Raw genomic sequence first — 20,839 nt, forward strand, 5'->3', positions numbered from 1 at the left:
CCACGTGTGCGAAAGATGGGGAAAAATGAGCGCACGTGCAGCACACCATTCTCTATGCATGCCTTATACCTCCAAGCCCGTCATCTTATCCCTCTTCAGCTCCCCCAAAATCTCTCAATAAGATTTCTCTTCGTTCGAAGAAGAGAAGATCCGGCGATCCCATTACTCGCAATCTGTTCACCGTAATATTTTTTACTTCATGCTTGTGATTGTTATTCTGTGTGTTTTGAATTTTGTAATGCGTTGATTTTAGTGTTTGAATTTTTTTTCCTCTGATTTGTTCTTCGTTTTGTAGGCTTTTGGATCAATTTGGGAAATTTTCTGGTGGGAAAAGCGGGAAAATGAATAGATTGGTGTACCAGCAGAAGGCTTTGGTTGGGGGATGTGTCACCGACGGTGTGATTTGCCCGAAGCCCCGTAGAATCGGCGGCCTACCCCTTCACTTTCACGACACCATCAAAACTCACTCTTGGCTGCTGCAAATCAAGTATATTACATTTTTTTAGTTTCCTTATCATTTCGGGTTTTTGGTCAGTGCTTTTGTTGAATTTTGTTTATTTGTTTTGTTTTTTTTATGACAGGAATTCTCCGACAGATGTGTATGATGCTAAAGCGGGGACGGTTCTTCTAGATATTATTCAATCGAAGGTAACTTTCTTTTTCCTTTTTGGTTTTTTCTTTTCATGGTATTTGATAAGCACTTGAGTTTGTTTAATTGGTTTGGTTATATCTGTGTATTAATGAGTCCGGTGGATTGTAGGCTCTTAATTGATTTCCGGTGGGTGGTATATGGAATGTATGGATTTGATTCATGAAGCCACTAAGAAATAGATTGGATTCCATTATGAGGAAGATGTCAAACTAGTTTATCCGTGTTTGGCTGTCTGATTCTAGGGTGTCCATACATCATTTCGAACCATTTCTGAGCTTTTTTTCCCTCTTAAATGTAGTACCCATAGTCGGATTTCATATCTCTTTTGCTTACAGTGTAAAGCTATAAGAGGGGAGTTAAGCTGGAGCCCACCAGTAGATGTATGTATCAATAGATTGTGCAATCAACTGAGGATTTCAATCTGACCTTACGGGTAAACCTGGCTTGTAACAAGAAAGCCGCTATAGGCCACCCGATTACTTGAAGCAGTGTATACCTGTAAAATGCATAAAAATATTGAAATGGCGCAGAACCTATCCAGAATATTATCATCTCCTACAGTCAAAATGGTTGTTCTTGACAATAGTTGTGTGCTTGGCATTTGTTTCCTTGTAGATATAGTCCTTTGCTTATGCTAAGATCCTGTATGTGTGCCACAATACACAGTCATTCATATACTTTTAACTACATTTGCTTAATTGCTGCGTGAGATTAAGAACAAGTTCTTTACTCACTCTTTTCTAAAACATGATTTATTAAGTTTGATCAGGCGAGTTCTGGTTCTGAGTGGTTTAATTTTCAGGTGGCTTCATCTCCACCATTTTTTACCGGATCACCACCAAGCAGGGCCTCAAACCCTGTTATCCTAGACGAGCAGTTTCGCAATGACGATGCCCACCCTTTATCCCCTGCACTCACGAGTGGAGGTTGTGCTCAGGGGAGTTTCGATAGCAAGCCAGCTCCAGTGAGGATAGAAGGGTTCAATTGTCGTGAAAGTTTTAGCATTTCCGCAGTAGCATAGGCATCTATCAGATCACAACGAGCCTATATTTTAGCGGTACTGAGTAACACAAATAACAAACTAACTGGAGAGTTTTGGGAGGAGCTGTACGTTTATAAATGTATAGGCCGAGTGCTGAACAAATAGTTATGTAGTTCACGAGTCAATCTGTCACTTTTTTCTTTGTATATATAATGAGGTCGAGTCCATCTATAATAAGAAACAGGGAGAGGCACAATCTTTCTGACTTTTGATTTGTAGGGTGAGGTTTTTGTATTCCAAGTTTGTAAACCTCTATGTATTTTAATCATAAGGCAGAAAGGAAAGAGTATGTGTTCTATAGCTTATGTGCAGTTTTATGAATCTTACTTTAGATGTCACATGGCTACACTTGATATCGCTTTTTGGGCTCAAATGGGGTCATAGGCGTTATGAAATATTAGTCGAAAGCTAGAATAACCAACGAAAGAGAGAATATGAATCCACATGTAAACTCAAATAGATAAAACATTTTCACAAACATCAACAATTTGATAGAAACAAAAAGTGCATTTTCCATCTTTAGAAAAGGATATATATTATTCACTTGCGGCGGAATTTACAATTGCCCAGGAATAATTACAAAGCACTTCAATGAATTTCTAAGGAAAAAAATCATGAAGACCATAGGTATGTGTTTTATATGGTGTATCTATCTGTCCCTACAGTTTCTATTTCTATACAGTTCAATTATTTTTGAAAAAAAAAATTAGCAAACTTGTGTAATGAAGAGGGTGGGATGTACTAAGAGATATCCTCCATAAGTGGAGTAAATTGTGGCTCAAAGATGACTGCTACCGTAGATATGGTCATCTTATATTGCCATGGAACACTATCAGCTTACATATTTATCGTTACCGCTATATTCGGATCTCCAAAGTAAGTACTGTGGAATATATTTCCTTGTGTTGGAGTACATATACCTTCATGGTTAGTTTGTACTGAGCTGCTAACCAGTCGACATGTTTTTGAGATCTTTAAGCCGCTGCAGCCTCTCAATCTCCTCATCTTTCTCGGCTATAGTGTCTTTCAAAGATGATACCTATTATTATATCACCAAAAAGTTATATTCAGTTTAGGACTATATATATTATCTAACATTTGCTTTGGATTACAAGTTAGGAAAAAACAAATGCAGTTTATATTCCAGTCGTTGAATGGCCTTCATTCAAAACCTCTGATCGATCCAATCAAATCACGAGTATTGTACGAAAAAGTAATGATGTATAACTTGCACTCACATGGAGACCAAGATACTTGCCTGTTCCATCAAATCCCTGACATCCCTCACATCTTTGCTGCTTTTTGCTGCACCAAGCTCGACTCCGGATACCCTCTCAGCAAATTTTAAGGTACTAATTGATTCAGTGGCGGAACCAATATCAGGATTAAGCTGAACAAACATCAGTGTCTTTGCCTGACCACCTGTGTTAAATAAGCAAGATTTTTTTCAGGTCAGTTTTTCGTATTTCTTGTTTTTGCTCATACTGCTTGTGGAGTAAACTTAGCAGGAAAGATGATCATATACCTTTAGAATTCATCAAGAAAAAAGCATAATCCATTTAAAACAGCTTATCCCTACCTAATGAACTCTGAAGCACTTGAGTGAGCTTGCTGTTACGGTAGGGGACATGAGCATTCTTTTGTGCCAAAGCGAATATGACATCTCCAAGGGCAGATAAAGATTTGTTTATATGTTGAGCTTCTTTCAGTCTGTCTCCTGTTACCTCTGAACGGTCTACTCTCTCACTTCCCGCTAGATCTACTAAATGAAGGCTGCTTCTTATAGATGAATTACCCTTCAAATCCATTCCTCGGGCATGAATAGAGACAACACTGGATAAATGCAACATAAATTTTACAATAAGTATTAGGAGAAGATTGTGTTTTTCAGGACCAATACCTGTGTGATCGACTGCTTCTTTCATTTAAAGCTGTGGCACCTCTGGCTCTGTTCTTTAGTCCAGTACTCATAAGATCTAATACATCTGAAGTTTTGCCGACTGGGTGGATGCTAGCATCTGGGACGGCTAGCCCATTGGGTTGAGTGGTAGCTAAAATCCCAAGTGTAGGAAAGTTAAAGAAAACAAGTGTGTAATGCAAAAACCCTCAAATCCAAACAAACTGCACTAAAGGTTTAGAAAAGGAAAAAATCTCGAGCCACAAATGAAGTGAAAAGTAAATTCATTAAAATGATTACAATGAGAAGGATATCTTTTTTGTGAGCCATCATTTGAGAGTAAATCACGGACTTGTTCATTATATATTTCCACCATCTGAACAGAAATTTCATATGTATAGCTATTCTTCCTACTTTGTGAAATGCGGAAAAGATCGTTTAAAGCTCGGTAATTGACTCCCCATTCCGCTTCAGTTGCTCCATCAGGGCCAGTCTGCATAACTTTGCCGTTCACTTCTATGATGTAAGTTAAAAACATGTTATTTGTTTTATATATTTTACTTTCTTACCATGGTATATGTTTTCCCAGAACCAGTCTGACCATAGGCAAGTATACACACGTTATATCCATCCAAAACAGACTGTATTAACGGCTGAGTATCTGCAAATACTTCAGCTGCATACATTTGAAAAGTCGTATCAAATCAAGGATGACAGACGGTTTATGCATATAAATAAACACACTTCTCTAGCACAAAAATGAATGTCAAAACCTTGTGTTGCTGTTGGACCGTATATTTTATCGAACTTAAATGAACGTCGCGCTTCTTTCCCTTGTTTAGATGGATTTGAAACAACTATCTCTCCATTTTCACCAATGTATTCGACAGTTGATTGTTTCTGCTTCTGACCTGGATGAAAGGGCCTTACACGGCAGTACACCCGAATATTCCCTAATTGAATCAAACCACAAATAAATTTTTCGCTTTGCAGCCATTGATGTTCCAAAGATCATGCAAAACTGGTAGTCACCTTTAAGCTCTTGTAGTTCATTATGCATCTTTCGATTTTCAGCAAGGAGAGAATAATAGTTCTTTGCAGCATCATCCATATGCTTGATTCTTGATCCTGTAATCACAAGTTAATTCTTATTCATCTTCATTCTCTTTAAACAACTAAAACAGTTCCTCAAAAACTTGATTCAACCTAAAATACTGAAGTCTTCTGTATAGCTTTTCTGTGTTCCAACAATTTCTTGCCGGATCGACTCAGATGCAAACCTTAGTTCCTGTACAAATGAATTAATTGCTACATAAGATAATTTGGGTACTTTTTCCTCCAAGGTAAATGATAAGTAGAGATATGATGATCATTTCTTAGCGCACCCGCAAAGCACCAAGCTGAACTTCCGTGAATCGATAGTAAACGTGCTCTTTTTTGCTCCAACTTTGAGATTTTGACTCGGAAAATGCTTCAAGCTCCTTCACTTTATTCCTCGACTCTGTTAGATGGCTTACTTCTTCTTTTAGTTTATTCTCAAGCTCCTTCTCTTTATTCCTCAACTCTGTTACCTCGCTTATTGCATCTTTTAGTTTATTCTCAAGCTCCTTGGCTTTATTCCTCGACTCTGTTAGCTGGTTTACTGCTTCTTTTAGTCTATTCTCAAACTCCTGTTGAGATTCTGTTGCTTCGGATTTCAATTGTAAGGATTGCTCTTCATATTTTCTTTTAGCCACTTCGAGTTCTTGTTTTAAATCCGTGGATTGCTCTTCATATTTTCTTTTAGCTACTTCGAGTGCTTGTTTTAAATCCATGGCCTCGTGATTATACTCCTCTTCATGTTTTCTCCTAGCTATTTCGAGTTCTTCTTTTAAAATTGCAATCTCTTGATTGTAGCTCTCTTTTTCTTTCATCAATCTCTCTACAAACTGCTCCTCTACTTTCTTTTTCACTTCTATGTTGTTCTTCTCACTCTGCATTTAAAATTAGGTTGGGTTTTGATAAAGATTGGAATGACCTAAGATTTACACAAACTTGTACAACATCAGCATACAGTTTAACACAGAATTCGTTAAAATGAGAAGTGCCATTATACCTGCATCTCTTCACTAGTTCCTGCCGCAAGCGCCTCAAGAACTCTAATTCTCGACTGGTATTTCTCTTCGCGAGCCTTGAAAAGATTATTTTGCTGCAGATCAAGACGCGGACATATATTACGATTCTGTGTTAACATGATCAATCACCAACAGAATCTTCTTAGATAGATACCGTGCGCAAATGCTCTGCTTGAGTGGATATCCGTCGCTCTATCTCCTGGACAACTTTTCTCAATAGGCAGGCAACACGCTGAGAATTTGATGAAAGGAAAATTTGTTAAAAGGTTTTTCCCTACTTTGCTATAGGCTCTATTACAATGAGCTTCTCTAATAAGTTTATTTGATGTGTTATCTTACATGAGGTATTTCTCCATTCTTCCGTTCAATACTTTCGTCTAAAATACCGTTTACAACACATAATAGCGACTGTGTCGGAGCATTCTGCATCACAGACAAATTTCAAGTCGGCTAACAGAATCCAAACAATACAGTTGAAAGAAATGGAGAACAAGATCGGTCAATAAACACACATCTAAGCTATTGGATTTCATCATTTCCGAAATCTTTGCAGCCGGAATATCTGTGTAAGATCCTTGTTTAAGCTGAAATACTTCGTGAAACTTATGTCCAACGTGATTAATAAGTGCAGCTGATGGCTCTGCACGGAATCAAGATTGAAAATAAATGAATCCATTGTCAACAAAGTAGCATAACCTGTATTTCTGTGTATAAATAGAGTGGCTAAACAAAGGAAGCAAATAGAGTAATACCGGCCCTTATGGGGCTGCGTAAGACACGTTGAAATTTCGAGTCTGATGCAGAAGTTGGGGAAGTAAGCATCCGAAAGGGTTCATCCCTCTGAGAACTTCCGTTATACCTCCCAAGATTTGGGAGAAAATGAGTTTGTAGTGTTAAAAGGCAGTCCAATACGATTTTCATAGATCCCTTCACAAAGCAAGCATACAAAACATCAAAAGCGAAGTTCATTAATGAGTAAGAGGGCAAGCAATAATCTATACTACCTTCTCCAGGTCTGCTGCTTGAAACCTTGGCAAGCCCAATTTATCCATTGCTGACAAAAATCTTTCGACATTTTCAGACCGGGATTGTGAAGAAGTACTTACAGGAACACCGAACTTAAAACAAAAATTCAGAAAGAAACCATGTCATATCATAATTTGTATAACATACAAAACTCCTATGCAACTCAAGTAAAGTCTCAACTACCTCAGTTATAGAACCAGGTTTTAGTTTGTTCAGCACTCGGCACAAAACAGAACCATCCACCAAGAACGCGCGTAGTTCTTCATCTGAAGCATTTATTGGCAAATTCAAATCCGGAAGAACACAGTTTAACCATTCTACCAAAGTTCCCCGCTGCTTAGCTGTAGAAGAAAGATAGTGAGGGAGAGTAAGCTAACATCTCAGGTTCAACAATCTTGCACATTTATAAGATGGCGAATACAAAATTCTCTCACCGTTGTTACTCGAAGAGGGTTCGAAAACATCACCATTTGTAGATACGGTTGATCTGTTGATTCTGGGATAATCTTTTGCTGGTGGATCCATGGTCAAATTCGTGACAGCTCTGCTTAGGCACCAAAATGCTTACTAAAAACAAGAATTTAAAGCTAACTAAAACACTATATGCATACTTTTAGCCATTAAGATACATCTACAAACCTGAAACTCAATCATCCACGCTAATGGAAATCAGCAATCTTTCACTAATTACTGAGAAAAAGGAACCTGAAAAGGCACAAAAAATTATGAACACGAGAATCAAACGGCTGAGCTCGAATTTCGGCTTTTATTTACACCTAAAGGAAAGAACCCATCATCAAAATGGTGATGGTGGTGATGAAGAATCCCTTCAGTCTCTGCTATACCAATTAAGTAAATTAAAAAATAAAAAATAAACCAAGTTTCCGCGTTTTTCCCAAGTTTGAATTCAACGACTTCTCTCAGAAGAAATGATGCATTGCAACAATTTGATTAATTAAAATCAACTTGGTCAACCAGATAAACGAGATTAAATTAGCAAAAAAACCAAAAGAATTTGAGATAATAATTTAACCCCGAGCTCAATAGTCACCCACCACCCTCCATGCATACCCAAACTCAAAACAACGCTCTCTCCCATGCAAATTTCGACAAATCAAGAATAGCCCGGATACTAAATTTCGATGAAATGATCGGAAAACAGAGAAAAAAATCACGAATTCGTCGACAAAAATCGAATCTTTTTCATTGATTTCTGCAGCCATCACAACAAACCTGAGACTAGCAAACGAATGGAAAGGCGTAAACAATCGTACGTCCAACATAGACCATTACCAGCAATCTTTTCAGCTATCTGAATTTTGTTTTTACTGTGTGAGTTCGTTCTTTTCTTAGTAAAAAAGTATGCAATTTACTATATTTACTATCTTGGTTTGGTTGGTCTTCCATGTACGGTTGGAGTTCCATGGAAACTATGGGAGGTAAAAAACATGTCAGTTCTCCGTTAACATAGGACAACTCTGGCGCATCATATTCTACTTGGTGTTTATATGTATACCAAATTATTCTAAAATCGAATCATTTATTATCGATCCAACTTATGAAAATATATTATTTTTTATGTCAAAAATATTATTTTTTTGGTAGATATGAGCATACTCATCTTATTTGTCAATTTTGTGATACAAACAATGTCTTCTACGACATTGTGTTTTCAAAATTTGGGTGCGTTTGATATCAAATCTATTGTATCAATTTAGAGCAGGTCTTTCATAAGACGGTCTCACAGATCTTTATTCGCGAGACGAATCAATCATGTTCATATTTACAATAAAAATTAATATATTTGACATAAAAAGTAATATTTTTTCGTTGGTGACCTATATAGAATATCTGTTTCACAAAATTGACCCGTGATACCGTCTCATATGAGTTTTTGTGATCAATTTATCTGAATTAGAATAAAGAGGTTGAAATCTCTTGTGATGTCAATTATAATTTTTTTCGTTTTAATTCAAATCAAATCATCAACTTAGTCAATTAAAATTCATATAAATCTTCTCACGGATCGGATCAATTTAGTGAGAGAGGTTTGGTAGGCCACTGGGCTAGTGTTCATCATTGGGCCGTTTTAGGATTAATTGGTCCATTGGTTCTAAACAAAGCCCACAAACAACCGAGGAGGCATCCCATTTTCACACCAGTCACAGTGTAAAGCTTAATCATTTTGCGTGAAACCTAATTCAGAAAAATGGGGAGGAAGAAGGGGGTGATGTTCACGGATGATGGGCCTCCGGATGACTTCGATCCAGATAACCCGTACAAGGATCCGGTGGCGATGCTGGAGATGAGGGAGCATCTGGTTAGGGAGAAATGGATCGACATCGAGAAGGCCAAGATTCTGCGGGAGAAAGTCAAGTGGTGCTACCGCGTGGAGGGTGTAAACCACCTCCAGAAATGCCGGCACCTGGTCCACCAGTATCTCGACGCCACCCGCGGCGTCGGCTGGGGGAAGGATCATCGCCCCCACTCCCTCCACGGTTCGTTCTAACGAATGGTTTTTTTTAGTATTTTTGGGTTTATTTATTTGATTACGTATGTTTGCTTGTTTGTTTGTTTATCTAGGTCCTAAGGTGGAGGCAGCTGTGGAATAACCGATTGAGGTTTTTTTTTTTTTTTGAATTATCGAATGTTTTGATCATGCTTAAACGGTTAGCTGTTTTGATTTCTTTGATCTTTTGATTCTTGTTTTGGCAAGAGTTGACGATTATCTTTGTGTTTTTTGCATTTCTTCTGTCTTAATTTGAGGATGGACTGGCTTCACTTGAATAGAAAATTGGTTGGATTTATTTGTCGACAGCTGGCCAAGTTGCGGAATATGATCCTATCAAAGTTTGTAGTTATAGCAACCAGAAAAAATTAAATTTTACAACTTCAGTTCTTTGGGTTTAAGCTCAATACATCCTGCATGCTGGCCTTCTTCCCTCCATTTTTTTCTCTGACAAAATGATATTGTAATTCTTGCATATCTAGGCTATATGATAATATTGGATTGGCTGACCTTTTTTGGTGTTAAAAATAAAAATTCTATACATGCCGTGTGGAAGATATTATTAGTAGAGCTTAGAAAGTTGCAGGAGTTTGTAAGATCTCTCACATAACTTATTTTTAGATCTTTATGGCACTTTGGTAAATGACAAGTTTGTGTTCTTTCTTAAATATTTGTTTTGGCTCCTCAAACTCGTTTTATTGAAACACGTGAGGAAATTGAATGAAATTTAGAGTAACTTATCGAACTAACCATCTAAGACATTTGAAATTGAATTAAATTTAGAGTAATTTATCGAACTAACCATCTAAGACATTTGAAATATGTGGCCTGTGAGCTTTGATAATGACTTGAAATTTCAAGTATTGAGCTTATCTGGTATTAAGTCTAAAACCATATCTACTTTCTAACTAAAACATGATTCTCTGTGTAACGCCTTAAAGCCACACATTTTCCTGTTCATATCTCGGATCAGATCTTATTCCTTATGTTAAGTGTATTGGTGGACATGGTTTTCATATTATAAGAAAGAATTGGATTGAGAGTTATTTATCTAATGGCCCAGTTCTGGATTGAGCCGGGAGACCTTTTATTTTGTGCTTTTCTAATTTCTTCTCTTGACCTTTTCTTTTGGGCTCTTTCTTAGTATTTTTCACCATCCTTTTTCATGATGTCCGCAATATCGAGCTTGTAATAATAGTTTGATATTTCTCTCATGACTGTCAAACATGTATCGCAGACCTGGCGTGGTTTTAAGCATATTCTATGAAGACTCAAAATTTTTTTTTTTTTAGTTCAGTAAATAAGATTGGGATTTTATCAGGTTACAGAGTTTCCTGCATTTTGAACAATTTCTCAGCATGGTAATATGGATAATGAAGTATAAACTATAGTAATCGCTAGCATAAATAGAGTTCTGTTTTCTCTAAGAGAAAGGGATAGATTACGAAATGTTCTTTTTTTACAGTATAAACCTAAATTTGCCCCTCAGAACCTCTAACTGAGAAGCAAGCTCTGTGTAATTTCTTGAATTTAGTTGAAATGGTTGGAGTTCAGGTGGTTCTTCAATGTTTTTATACACAGTTCAGGCTCACCTCAAGAAAAGAACATGATATGTACTCATTTTTTAGTGCTGCTTATGCTTTAACGCTTTCAAAAAGTTAGTGACATGAACTGTTCTGTGGAAAGTTTTTTACAGCAAGCACATTTCTTCCTCTGCAGGTAATGAAGTCTGCAGCATGGCCATGGAGTTTGCTGTTACACAATCTACTTTTTTTCTCCGTTGAACTATAATCATCATATTGACAGAATGTACTTTCTTGTGTAGTTTTGCCTAATTATTTGCGGTCTCTTCGTTTTTCTTTGTGAGAGTGAAGGGAGATTCATGATAATATGAATCTGTAATAAATCACAGAATATTTTTCTCTGTTGCCAAAGCAGAAACTTGTTGGGAGAGCAGCCAAATTTTTGAGCTGATATTGTGCATAGATAAATTTTTATTATTATTATTATAGTGTGATTTTGTGTATATATTCTATGCCAAGTACCTTACACTTTATTCGTTAATATACTGATTTGTACAAATTTATTTTAATCTATTTAGGGTATATATGTTTAATTTTTATATAGTACCATTCGATCAAGTATTGGTACAAACTAATAAAAATTATATTATTATTATTATAATTTTGAAATACATATTATTTCACTGATATTATAATTTTGGTGTTGAAAATATAATATAATATGTGCATTCTATCCTACAGAACCGAAGTTTGCAACCCTTTTATTAATGTTTATAAAATCTATGCGAATTCTGATTGTCGAAAACATAATTACTCCACATTCACAAACTTTGTATTAAATATGGATTTTTGAAGCACGCATTATAAGTTCTTGTTTTTTCATTTACAAATTATGAATTTTCTCTCTCTCTAAATAATAGCAAATCATATGCGTAAGCCACATTAAAATTTTAAGTGTAAAAGTAAGTTTTTTTGTTAGACGAGTCGAAAAGCTCCATATTTACAAAAAAAAATTGATGAATCGGGTCGAATTGAAGATTTATCTCGTAAAATTAAATAGTGAGATGATTTACAATAGTTTTTTTAATTTTTAATTTCCCCACTTGGATGATAGTACTCTCCTATTCAGCCTTCTATACGCCTTTATATGAGTGTTGTCTCAATATCTATATACCTGGTTTAAAATTAATATTCATTTTATTTTAATCTTTTCCTCTATCCCTTCTTCTATTTTTCGCTATTGCAATTAATCAGTCAACTTGATTGAAGGTTAATTAATACGTAATGTACCAAACATTCAAAATTTATTATTATGTGGAAAATCATAAAATAACTGATAAATCAAAATAATAAAAATGCTTAAACTTTGCTTCATTGTAAGGTAATTTTGTAGCAAGGGTGGACATATATTATCCTTACCCAGCAAAAATGGTATAAGGGACATGATATCGAAAGATATATGTCTCACGTATAACATATTGTTCTGAACATATCGTCAGAACAATATGAATTCTCATGTCCATAATCTTAACACGAGTATTTTTCCGGATATAACATAGAATTCACCAGACGTCCCCTTATTGAGGAGGCAATCTCCACTTACTATTACTAAACTTTATATTCGTTTATTGCATGCATAATAACAATGTTACAACCCTAGTTGCTAAGCAAGAAAATTAGAAGTTGGATATATATAAAAACTATAGTCTTCATTTATTTATTCATGAGGTAAGGTGGCACTGCTGGGAAAGAAGACCCTAAAAAGCTTGCCCTCTTCACAAATCGACCTTTCATTCTTGGTCTCTTCTCTGCATTAATTTTCCTAACTTGGTACCTAATCTTCTTGGCGAATAGCCTTGTTCTTCTCTTTTCCCTGTATCTTGATACTCTTGCTTCTCTTTCGGCGATTTCGTGTGCACTTCCCCACCTTCCTCCGTATGAATCTCCATCCAAGCTTGTGATCTGAGGTTATTATATTCACACAAAGGTTTATATTTTATGCATGTATTACGTGCAATATATTTTTGCTTCTAGGTGAAGATTAAAGAAACGAAAATTTCGTTGTTTGGTACCATGGTTTCATCGAGGTTTAGCTCGTCCGGTCGAAATCCGGTCGTCCATGGAGAACCTCGAGTTGCCCAGTCTGCCATTACTGCTTCATAGTTGAGGCTCAGTAGCATCATCTTCTTTACTTGTGTGTGACTTTCGAAGTTATACTCCTTGCTTTCGATGGAAGCTTCTTTTTTCATCTCTTCTCCATCTTCCTCAGCAATGGAAGAAGCATAATCAAAATCCCAGTTCATTTCCATGTCTAGTGCTGGATCAAAGTGGCATGCTATCACTGCTTGAGTTTCCTCATCGACATCTTCTTCATCTTCGACTTTCACCGTTTTCGAATCTAGTTCAATGTTTCCACCAGCAGAATCTTCTTCGGCTCCTTCCCCTAGTAAGCTCTCAACATTTGTAGCAAACTCGTCAAGCTCAATATCACAATTCAGCAGCTCCGCAAGATTCAAGTCACACTGATCATAGTCGGCTTCTTCTGATCCGTTCCTTGTTTCTTCAGTACAAAACTCGTCGAGAAAAGGGTCAAAAACGGGAACCCTACAAAGTAGCTGCTCTTCATTCTCCTCAATAAAAGGGTCTTCTACATTAATCTCCGGCACTAGCGGAAGAGGGTTGTTCAGTGGCGGTTGCAGCTGCTTCGACTTCGCATGCCGCGGCGTTCTGGCCTTTCGAGTGTACCCTTGATGCCAAGCTGGTGCTGGAGAAGAATCCATCACTTGGTCACCCTTTAAAGACAAGGTTGAGAGCCGAACCCTTTCGTGCCGACTCGCCAACTGGTTAGCCGAATGCACCGAAGCATCACAGGCTTGGCATAGGAAAGCATCATCAGCAGCACAAAACCATCGAGCCCTCTTCCTCAAACAGTTCTCACAAACTCTTGCAGTCTTGCCTCCAATGGCGTTCGCTGCTTTGAATTCATTAACATAATTCATAGCTCTGTTACTAATATTATATGTTAATTTCAATCAAACAGAACTTAATTTCCAGGCAGAAAATTAAAGCAGGTTCTTTTTTTCTTGATGTATGAGCTTAAAATGCAGTTGAATAACCAAAAAGATCGTTTTTAGTGATGCAACTAGGTTTCTTGAATACCTATCTATTTTTGGCCATTTCCTATAGTGGATGATTAACTGTATATACGCACCAGGGGACCCATAAGCCGTTCTTATCTGGTTCCTGATTGGCTACAATTTTGGAATAATCTTAAATCTTGCATTCTTATTGGCCATGCATCATTATTAAGGATTTCTGGTGGACCAACAGATTGTGAAGGGGCGAGAAATGACAGTCTCTCTCATTCTCAGTTCACAAATATGAGAGAGACCTTTAGGTTTGATGTTTGTATTTTGTTGTTCAATTATTTGATGTTTAAAATAATATTCTAATTGTGGTTCTGTGGTGTTGCCTTCATGCTAACTTGTGAATCCTTTAAATGTTTTTTAACCATTCTCCCCCACTTGTGGCAGTAGACACGCTTTGGGTCAGCCAGGGGTCCCTTTATTCTTTAAAATGACAGTATAAAAATCTTCTCTAACATTTTCCAGTAACAATCTGCTGCTTGTATTGATTATGAGAATTTAAAAGAAATTATAACTTATTAAATTTTATATAAGATATACATGATTAGTAATGTTATAAAGAATGTTTTAGAATATTTGGACTCGTCTGACAAAAAAAAGTTAATAATAGTAATTTTAGGTGCATGCACTTGATGAATTTGTGGATAAAAATTAAGCAACCATTAAATTAGTCATTTATTTAAAAATAAAACTACATATTATAATTTGATTTATTTGATACCTCATTTCCCTTTCCTTCCTGTGTTTTTTCTGGTTGTGTTTCTGTCACGAGTACACTTGAATGATAAATGTTGACAAAATGTCGATTCTAACAAAAATTACAGTAACAGAACAAGAACCATGTAATTCAACAATTTCTCTCTAATTGTCTTCTTATTTTTTTTATACAATATGGTAATAAGTGAACTAATCTGGGGAAACACACACACACACTAAACAGACTACTCAGTTCAGAAGGGAGGCCTCCATCCACAGCGTACACAATTTTTTTCTTAAAAATTAGTTCTTCTCTCTAGTTTTGGTGGCTTTGTAAATCAATGCGTGGCTTCTAATGCACATTTGAGTGATTCTTGTTGATTTTACTTTTGAGTGAGTGACTCTTGTTGATTTTGCTTTCTTAACCACTTGACTTGCATGTTACAGACAAATGGTTCTTTTTGTCACGAGATTACTTTATTTGGGAAATAGAAACAGAGACAGAATCTTACTACTCTCATTTAGAAGCTAAGATTTTGTATCAATTCACAAAGTCGAGCAGCGTCGCTCCAGTGTCTGCAAATACAGAGAAATAAATCATAGAACTTAAAGAATAAAAAGATTTTGCTGATAACTTAGACTTTCATAGTTCTTTAAAAACAGAATCTGTATCCTTAACTATCAAGTACAAATAAAGCCGAGACCACAAGCAGAACCAGTCATCCCTTCAACAACATCCAAATGATACAGACCACAAGTCTGCTGAAATTCAGTTTGTTCGGGTCTCGAAAATATGTACCACATCGACATTTCATTTAATTGAACTGTATCATTCACCCTAACAAAACTGTGTTTGTTTGCCTTCAGTTTACTCTTGCAGATGGCCTATTTTCAGTTTTAAGGTGATATTCCAGGTACACGAGGGACAATTGGCTTTATTTTCCTTCTTTTCTCCACCAGAATGGCTTGAGTGGTAAGGATCATACCAGCAATTGAGACAGCATTCTGAAGTGCACATCTTGAAACACGGCAAGGATCAATAACTCCAGCAGTTATCAGATCTTCATATTTCCCGTTCATCGCATTATACCCTACTCTCGAGTCAGAAGATAGAATTTTCTCTACAACTACATCTCCATCAACCCCTGCATTTGCTGCAATGAATTTTGCAGGTGCAAGAAGGGCCTGAAATTTATCGAGAGGAATTCTAGATGAAAGAACCAGAAAAATGAAGTCCCAATCTAAAATTTATTAAGAAACAAACCGACACTTTCATATTCGATAGCGAAGGTGCAATGATAAAAACACACAATAAGTGAGAAACCCACAGATTTCTAGTCATACAGGCAATAAAATATAAAATTAAATAATGTTCCCCATCGCCTTTATGTTTTTTCATATTATCCAAAAAATAACATGCAACTCTAAGCCCTGAATGAAGTTATGAATATAAAATGATTTGCAAGAAAACACAAGAAGACTTACAAAAAAGCAAAGAATAACAAGCAACATACCATTCCAACAATGTCTGCACCAATTTTCTCTTCTGGATCTTCAAAAACCTTCTTCAGTATAGGTATTTTTCTAGAGAGATGTACATAGGTTGCTCCACCACCAGGCACCACACCTTCAGCCATGGCAGCAAAAGTAGCACTTTTTGCATCCTCAATTCTTAGTTTCCGATCTTCAAGTTCCAACTCCGTATGAGCTCCTACCTTAATTATTGCGACCCCACCACAGAGCTTTGCAATTCTTGCAGAGAGTTTTTCTGCCATATATTTGCTATCAGTCTCAGCTAAATCCTTCTTTATCTGTAAAATTCTTGCCTGTATTTCAGCTTTAGTAGAAGGATCAGCAATTATAGTTGTGCAATTGCTCGTTATGGTTACTTTTTGTGCGACTCCAAGCTGATCGGAAGTTGCAGATTCAAGAGTAAGGCCCAAATCTCCAGAGATAAAATCAGCTCCTGATTAGAATAAAGTGATAAACTGAGACAAATTGATGAACATGAGTAAAATGTACATTATTTACACTTGAAAAACAAAAAATATGTAGATGCAACTGAGTACAAAGTTCTCATATTGGAGAATGGACAATATACAGTAAAAACTCAATTTTGGTTGTAAATTGAAAGATTAAATAGAAAATCGAAATGGATGCGAGTATCGCAGTTGATATTCTTTATTCCCTCCTTTCTTGGATCCAAACAAAATTTTGTGAAACTGGAGACAGCAAACAAGATTACCTGTCATAAGTGCGATATCTTGCAAAATAGCTTTTTTTGCTTCTCCAAAACCAGGACATTTTACCGCAGCAGCATTAAGCACACCTTGCATTTTATTGACAACTAGAATTTCCAGCACTTGTCGAGAAATGTCTTCAGCAATTATCAGCAAAGGGACACTCAACTGTGTGGCCTTTTCCAGCAAAGGAACAATCTCTCTCACATCAGATATCTTTAGATCAGTCACAAGAATTTTAGCATTGTCAAATTCAACTATAGATTTGTCCTTGTTGGTGATGAAATGAGGAGACATGTAACCTTTGTCTATCTGTAAGAAAATAATGCCTGGAGAAATCAAGAAAACAATGAAAACTCAAAGAAGGAGAAAACTAGTAAATAAGTGCTAAAAATTATTGAAAGCCGAATAGGGTTGATAAGGAATAGCCTTAAACCAAGAACAAGTGAACCGTAGAAGAGCTAAAATTTAAATTTTGGTACATGTTTGTTTAAGGGAAAAAATGATAGCAACCATTAGAATTGATACTTTGTTAATCGAAGTTCCAAGTTTGTCCATGAATTTAGAAGAGAGTGTTAAATCTTTTGATATTGTGATGGTAATGATGAACACAGCCAAGATCATCTTTTGTTCAGCCACTATAATAAAAAAAAAAAAGAATCTCTAGGATAAAGGAGGTCGTATTTTGCAAGATGCAGAAAGCTAAGAAATGCTGCAGGAAGATGGTTGCAGGGGACTAGCTTATGGGCTACATTATTTGCACCATTACCTTCATTCCTTCTTCAAATATCACTGATGTGTCGGATGATGAAGAAGATTCAACAGATATTAATCCATCAGGACCAATTTTATCCATCGCTTCAGCAATTAGCTTCCCAATAACTTCATCATTTCCCGCAGATATTGAAGCTACAGCTGCATAAAGAGAACAACATTGTTGCATGTATCAAATCAAAACATATTTCATCAGACTGGATGGAAAGACTCAAAAGAAATCATGCCTTCAATGTCTTCGCTTCGACTTATAGCATAACTATTTTCCTTCAAACTTTTAACCAATTCTTTCACTGTTTTCTCCATTCCTTTTCTCAAAGCTACAGGGTTGGCACCAGAAGTGATGGCTAGAAGCCCAGATTTAATCATTTCTCGAGCCAGTATAATTGAAGTTGTTGTGCCATCCCCAGATGACCCGTTTGTTTTAATAGCAACCTGCAAGAGCCCTGACCATGATCAGCCCCATTTTAACAAAGATCGAATGCAGTGGACTCAAGTGAAAATTAGATAGGTATGAGTAGGGTATCCAACCTCTTGGAGGAGCAATGCTCCTATATTCTCAATAGGGTCAGAGAGTTCTATGGCTTTGGCAATAGTAACACCGTCGTTAACCACTTTAAGTGTCTCAGATTCTGAAAGGATCACATTTCGCCCTGCATAATCAACATAAAGCCAGTATCACTTAGCATTAACTTGGTGCAAAATAATTAAACATCTTAACGATTAACTCATTTACTGGAACCAACTAAATTATAAGTTGCAATATCCCAAACAGCGGCCAAGACACTGCGACTCTAAGTCCCAGCCTCGCGGGGTACTAAGAGAATTATTTAACACTCAAGCAACAAAAACAAGATGCAAAAAACCCAGCTAACAAAGCGAAAAATAAATGAAATGGTAAACCAAAATGAAGAGAAAATAAGAGAAGTGATATGATTATAAAAACCTTTAGGTCCCAGCGTCACCGATACAGCATCTGCAAGCTTATTGATGCCCGAAAGCAAAGCTTCTCTACACTCTCTGTCGAAAGCTACTCTCTTTGGACCTGCCTTCACCACCAAAGGCTTCTGTTTCACATTGTGTCTGCTCCACAACCAGCATGAATTTGATTTTCCATTGACTCCCTAAACAAACAAAAAACAAAAAAAAAAAGTAAAAATCAACACAAAAATTCATAAACCAAACTGAATCGAAGAAGAAAAGGAGAAACCGCTAATTACAGTAAACGAAGGATGATTGTGCAAGACTAGCTGCGAAGAAAACGTAAGCAACATTTCTTGGGCGCCACAAATAACGAAAATTAGGGCTTTGGAGGGGGTTTTGATTCAGTTAACGTTAAACCGCTAAGCGCAAGATAAAACACAAAAGAAAGTTTTTTTTTTTTATTTTATAATTATTATTAATTTATCATTATCACTTAGGGGCCGGTTTTTTTCGCCCCCACCCGGATTTGAACCAATCGTGAGATATTTATGTCACGGCATCACAAACATTTACATATATATTATATATATATATATCACACACATTGCATACGCGATGCGTGTGTGTACAGTCTTTTTTATCATTGTCACTAGTAGTTGCATATTTTTGTCGCTAGTTTTTTTAATTATTGTCTATATTTAATAAAGGAAGAAGGAAACATAGTAACTATTAGTTATTCTGCACACGTGATGCGTGTGTGTACAGTCTTTTTTATCATTATCGATGGACTAAAGTGAAATTTAATAAATTATGGATAAATTGATATTTGAATTGTTGAAATAAAAAAAATAAAAATAAAAGTGTATGTTGAAATTAAAAAACAAAAAACAAAAGTGTAATATTAGTATCATATAAAGGTAAAGTCGGAGTCTTTCCTAAGTGGTTACTATCATGTTCTCAACTTTAATAAAATAGAATATATTTTGAAATTTTTTTAGTTATTTTTCACAATTACTCTTTTAATTTTTTACTACTTAAGTACTTACGATACAAAATAACTTCAATTCTTCTCACAAAATGAAAGCTATGGTCCCAAAATAAAAACCAACTACGAATATTTAATTCGAAAATTTCCCACGCAGTCTCTTCGGTATCTCACCAAGTTATTGCATGCATACTAATTTAAACAAAAATCATAAAAAAATGTTTGGTACTCAAAAATATTTTTTTAATAATATACACACATCGTATCTACGCGGTCGCTAGTTTTAATTATTCAAGTAGCTTTTGTTTCAAATCTTGGCTCCCTATGACTCTATACTTATTTTAAATTTGAGTAGGTCTCTTGTGAGACGGTCTCACGAATCTTTATCTGTGAGACGGGTCAACTCTATCGATATTCACAATAAAAAGTAATATCCTTAGCATAAAAATTCATACTTTTTCATTGATAACCTAAATAAGAGATTTGACCCACGAAATTGACCCGTTAGACCGTCTCACAAGAGTTTTTGTGTTTAAATTGTTATTTTTACATATTTTGATAAATATTATTCTTTTATATTATTTGCATAGAAACATAATGAATATTGATGAAATGAATAATAATAATAATAATAATAATAATAATATATAATATGAAATAAATTAATGATATAATACATCTAAGGACTAATTGAGTTGCCATTTAACAAAATATGTGTAATTACTTTAAAGTTATATATTATAAGTCGTAGCATTCATTATAGTACTTTAAATTATATAAAAGTAATAATGTAATATGCCAACTTTTTTAGAAATCAATGGAAAAGAATGTATATATCAAAGTTTAATGATGAATAAAGTCCAAAGAATATGCCAACATAGTGGCGCCACTCAACCACTCCACAAAACAAAAACAAAAACTAAAATAAATAAATAAATAAATGCAATAATTATAGTAATTTATTATTTATTATTGCAAGAAACAAACATCAAGTAACATGGAGTAGGTCCATTTTTTGTTTAATCCCCTCTTCCCAATACTATTACAATAATTTCTATTATTTTCTAGATACAATAATTTCTATTTCGTATGTTTATAGACCTGGTCACGAGTAGGGTTGGACTGAACTCGGACCGTGGTCAATAGTCCGGTTAATCGGATCAACGAGTTTGACCCGAAACCGTGACCGTAACCGACCAAAGGCGGTATAGTTACGCTTTTGGGGTCTAAAACTCGTCGATCTGTCGGGTCGAACCTGTGTTGGGGGGTCAAAAATTGCCGCCTTAGTGCAGACAGGGCTTTCATGGCAAC

At 35.8% G+C, this 20,839-nt stretch overlaps 5 protein-coding genes across 9 annotated transcripts; 2 read left to right on the plus strand and 3 right to left on the minus strand.

Annotated features, from left to right (window-relative positions):
* On the plus strand, positions 1-1,994 carry LOC140975626 (uncharacterized). Of its 2 annotated transcripts, none has more exons than XM_073439449.1 (4): positions 1-182; positions 296-487; positions 582-648; positions 1,422-1,994. In XM_073439449.1, the coding sequence occupies exons 1-4, from the start codon at positions 16-18 to the stop codon at positions 1,671-1,673; spliced, it is 678 nt and encodes a 225-aa protein (XP_073295550.1). In that variant the 5' UTR covers positions 1-15; the 3' UTR covers positions 1,674-1,994. The 2 variants fall into 2 exon arrangements, with proteins under 2 accessions (XP_073295550.1, XP_073295552.1); XM_073439451.1 differs by having other exon boundaries at positions 1,455-1,994.
* Positions 1,569-8,060, minus strand: LOC140975625 (kinesin-like protein KIN-14K). Of its 2 annotated transcripts, XM_073439447.1 has the most exons (20): positions 7,965-8,060; positions 7,371-7,436; positions 7,166-7,275; positions 6,915-7,072; positions 6,710-6,823; positions 6,458-6,632; positions 6,218-6,345; positions 6,045-6,128; positions 5,860-5,937; positions 5,687-5,779; positions 4,977-5,564; positions 4,798-4,879; positions 4,624-4,719; positions 4,365-4,544; positions 4,161-4,267; positions 3,905-4,084; positions 3,595-3,758; positions 3,274-3,527; positions 2,953-3,116; positions 1,569-2,733 (listed from the first exon to the last, which is right to left on the minus strand). In XM_073439447.1, exons 3-20 carry the CDS (start codon positions 7,254-7,256, stop codon positions 2,641-2,643), a joined length of 2,829 nt encoding a protein of 942 aa, XP_073295548.1. In that variant the 5' UTR covers positions 7,257-7,275; positions 7,371-7,436; positions 7,965-8,060; the 3' UTR covers positions 1,569-2,640. The 2 variants fall into 2 exon arrangements, with proteins under 2 accessions (XP_073295548.1, XP_073295549.1); XM_073439448.1 differs by lacking the exon at positions 7,965-8,060 and having other exon boundaries at positions 7,371-7,536.
* An 822-nt stretch (positions 8,061-8,882) lies between these two features.
* LOC140975627 (NADH dehydrogenase [ubiquinone] 1 beta subcomplex subunit 10-B-like) lies at positions 8,883-11,194 on the plus strand. 2 transcript variants are annotated; one of them, XR_012175014.1, is made up of 3 exons: positions 8,883-9,229; positions 9,315-9,400; positions 10,960-11,194. XR_012175014.1 is itself a non-coding variant. In XM_073439452.1 (3 exons), exons 1-2 carry the CDS (start codon positions 8,941-8,943, stop codon positions 9,341-9,343), a joined length of 318 nt encoding a protein of 105 aa, XP_073295553.1. In that variant the 5' UTR covers positions 8,886-8,940; the 3' UTR covers positions 9,344-9,352; positions 10,960-11,194. The 2 variants fall into 2 exon arrangements, 1 of the variants encoding a protein (XP_073295553.1); XM_073439452.1 differs by having other exon boundaries at positions 8,886-9,229; positions 9,315-9,352.
* Positions 11,195-12,044: 850 nt separating this feature from the next.
* Positions 12,045-13,921, minus strand: LOC140975629 (zinc finger protein CONSTANS-LIKE 16-like). The gene is made up of 2 exons (XM_073439455.1): positions 12,836-13,921; positions 12,045-12,725 (listed from the first exon to the last, which is right to left on the minus strand). Exons 1-2 carry the CDS (start codon positions 13,760-13,762, stop codon positions 12,477-12,479), a joined length of 1,176 nt encoding a protein of 391 aa, XP_073295556.1. The 5' UTR covers positions 13,763-13,921; the 3' UTR covers positions 12,045-12,476.
* A 1,204-nt stretch (positions 13,922-15,125) lies between these two features.
* On the minus strand, positions 15,126-18,973 carry LOC140975628 (chaperonin 60 subunit alpha 2, chloroplastic-like). Of its 2 annotated transcripts, none has more exons than XM_073439453.1 (8): positions 18,840-18,973; positions 18,566-18,743; positions 18,151-18,272; positions 17,847-18,054; positions 17,615-17,760; positions 16,851-17,157; positions 16,120-16,571; positions 15,126-15,790 (listed from the first exon to the last, which is right to left on the minus strand). In XM_073439453.1, the coding sequence occupies exons 1-8, from the start codon at positions 18,891-18,893 to the stop codon at positions 15,503-15,505; spliced, it is 1,755 nt and encodes a 584-aa protein (XP_073295554.1). In that variant the 5' UTR covers positions 18,894-18,973; the 3' UTR covers positions 15,126-15,502. The 2 variants fall into 2 exon arrangements, with proteins under 2 accessions (XP_073295554.1, XP_073295555.1); XM_073439454.1 differs by having other exon boundaries at positions 15,489-15,759.
* Positions 18,974-20,839: the final 1,866 nt, after the last annotated feature.

This window comes from Primulina huaijiensis, chromosome 4 (assembly GCF_012295235.1).
Source record: "Primulina huaijiensis isolate GDHJ02 chromosome 4, ASM1229523v2, whole genome shotgun sequence".
Taxonomy (NCBI): Eukaryota; Viridiplantae; Streptophyta; class Magnoliopsida; order Lamiales; family Gesneriaceae; genus Primulina; species Primulina huaijiensis.

What these genes read in the sequence shown, in the direction of transcription:
- LOC140975625 (XM_073439447.1), bottom strand. Translation starts at nt 7,256, where the DNA reads ATGGATCCACCAGCAAAAGATTATCCCAGAATCAACAGATCAACCGTA. An exon ending in AAGCAGAGCATTTGCGCACG is followed by an intron (nt 5,780 to 5,859) that starts GTATCTATCTAA and finishes CTTGATCTGCAG; the next exon opens with CAAAATAATCTTTTCAAGGC. An exon ending in AGTGCTTCAGAGTTCATTAG is followed by an intron (nt 3,117 to 3,273) that starts GTAGGGATAAGC and finishes TATTTAACACAG; the next exon opens with GTGGTCAGGCAAAGACACTG.
- LOC140975627 (XM_073439452.1), top strand. Translation starts at nt 8,941, where the DNA reads ATGGGGAGGAAGAAGGGGGTGATGTTCACGGATGATGGGCCTCCGGAT. An exon ending in TCGCCCCCACTCCCTCCACG is followed by an intron (nt 9,230 to 9,314) that starts GTTCGTTCTAAC and finishes TTGTTTATCTAG; the next exon opens with GTCCTAAGGTGGAGGCAGCT.
- LOC140975628 (XM_073439453.1), bottom strand. Translation starts at nt 18,893, where the DNA reads ATGTTGCTTACGTTTTCTTCGCAGCTAGTCTTGCACAATCATCCTTCG. An exon ending in GAGCATTGCTCCTCCAAGAG is followed by an intron (nt 18,055 to 18,150) that starts GTTGGATACCCT and finishes GGGCTCTTGCAG; the next exon opens with GTTGCTATTAAAACAAACGG. An exon ending in TCGAAGCGAAGACATTGAAG is followed by an intron (nt 17,761 to 17,846) that starts GCATGATTTCTT and finishes CTCTTTATGCAG; the next exon opens with CTGTAGCTTCAATATCTGCG.
- LOC140975626 (XM_073439449.1), top strand. Translation starts at nt 16, where the DNA reads ATGGGGAAAAATGAGCGCACGTGCAGCACACCATTCTCTATGCATGCC. An exon ending in TTACTCGCAATCTGTTCACC is followed by an intron (nt 183 to 295) that starts GTAATATTTTTT and finishes TTCGTTTTGTAG; the next exon opens with GCTTTTGGATCAATTTGGGA. An exon ending in TCTTGGCTGCTGCAAATCAA is followed by an intron (nt 488 to 581) that starts GTATATTACATT and finishes TTTTTATGACAG; the next exon opens with GAATTCTCCGACAGATGTGT.
- LOC140975629 (XM_073439455.1), bottom strand. Translation starts at nt 13,762, where the DNA reads ATGAATTATGTTAATGAATTCAAAGCAGCGAACGCCATTGGAGGCAAG. An exon ending in TAAACCTCGATGAAACCATG is followed by an intron (nt 12,726 to 12,835) that starts GTACCAAACAAC and finishes TAATAACCTCAG; the next exon opens with ATCACAAGCTTGGATGGAGA.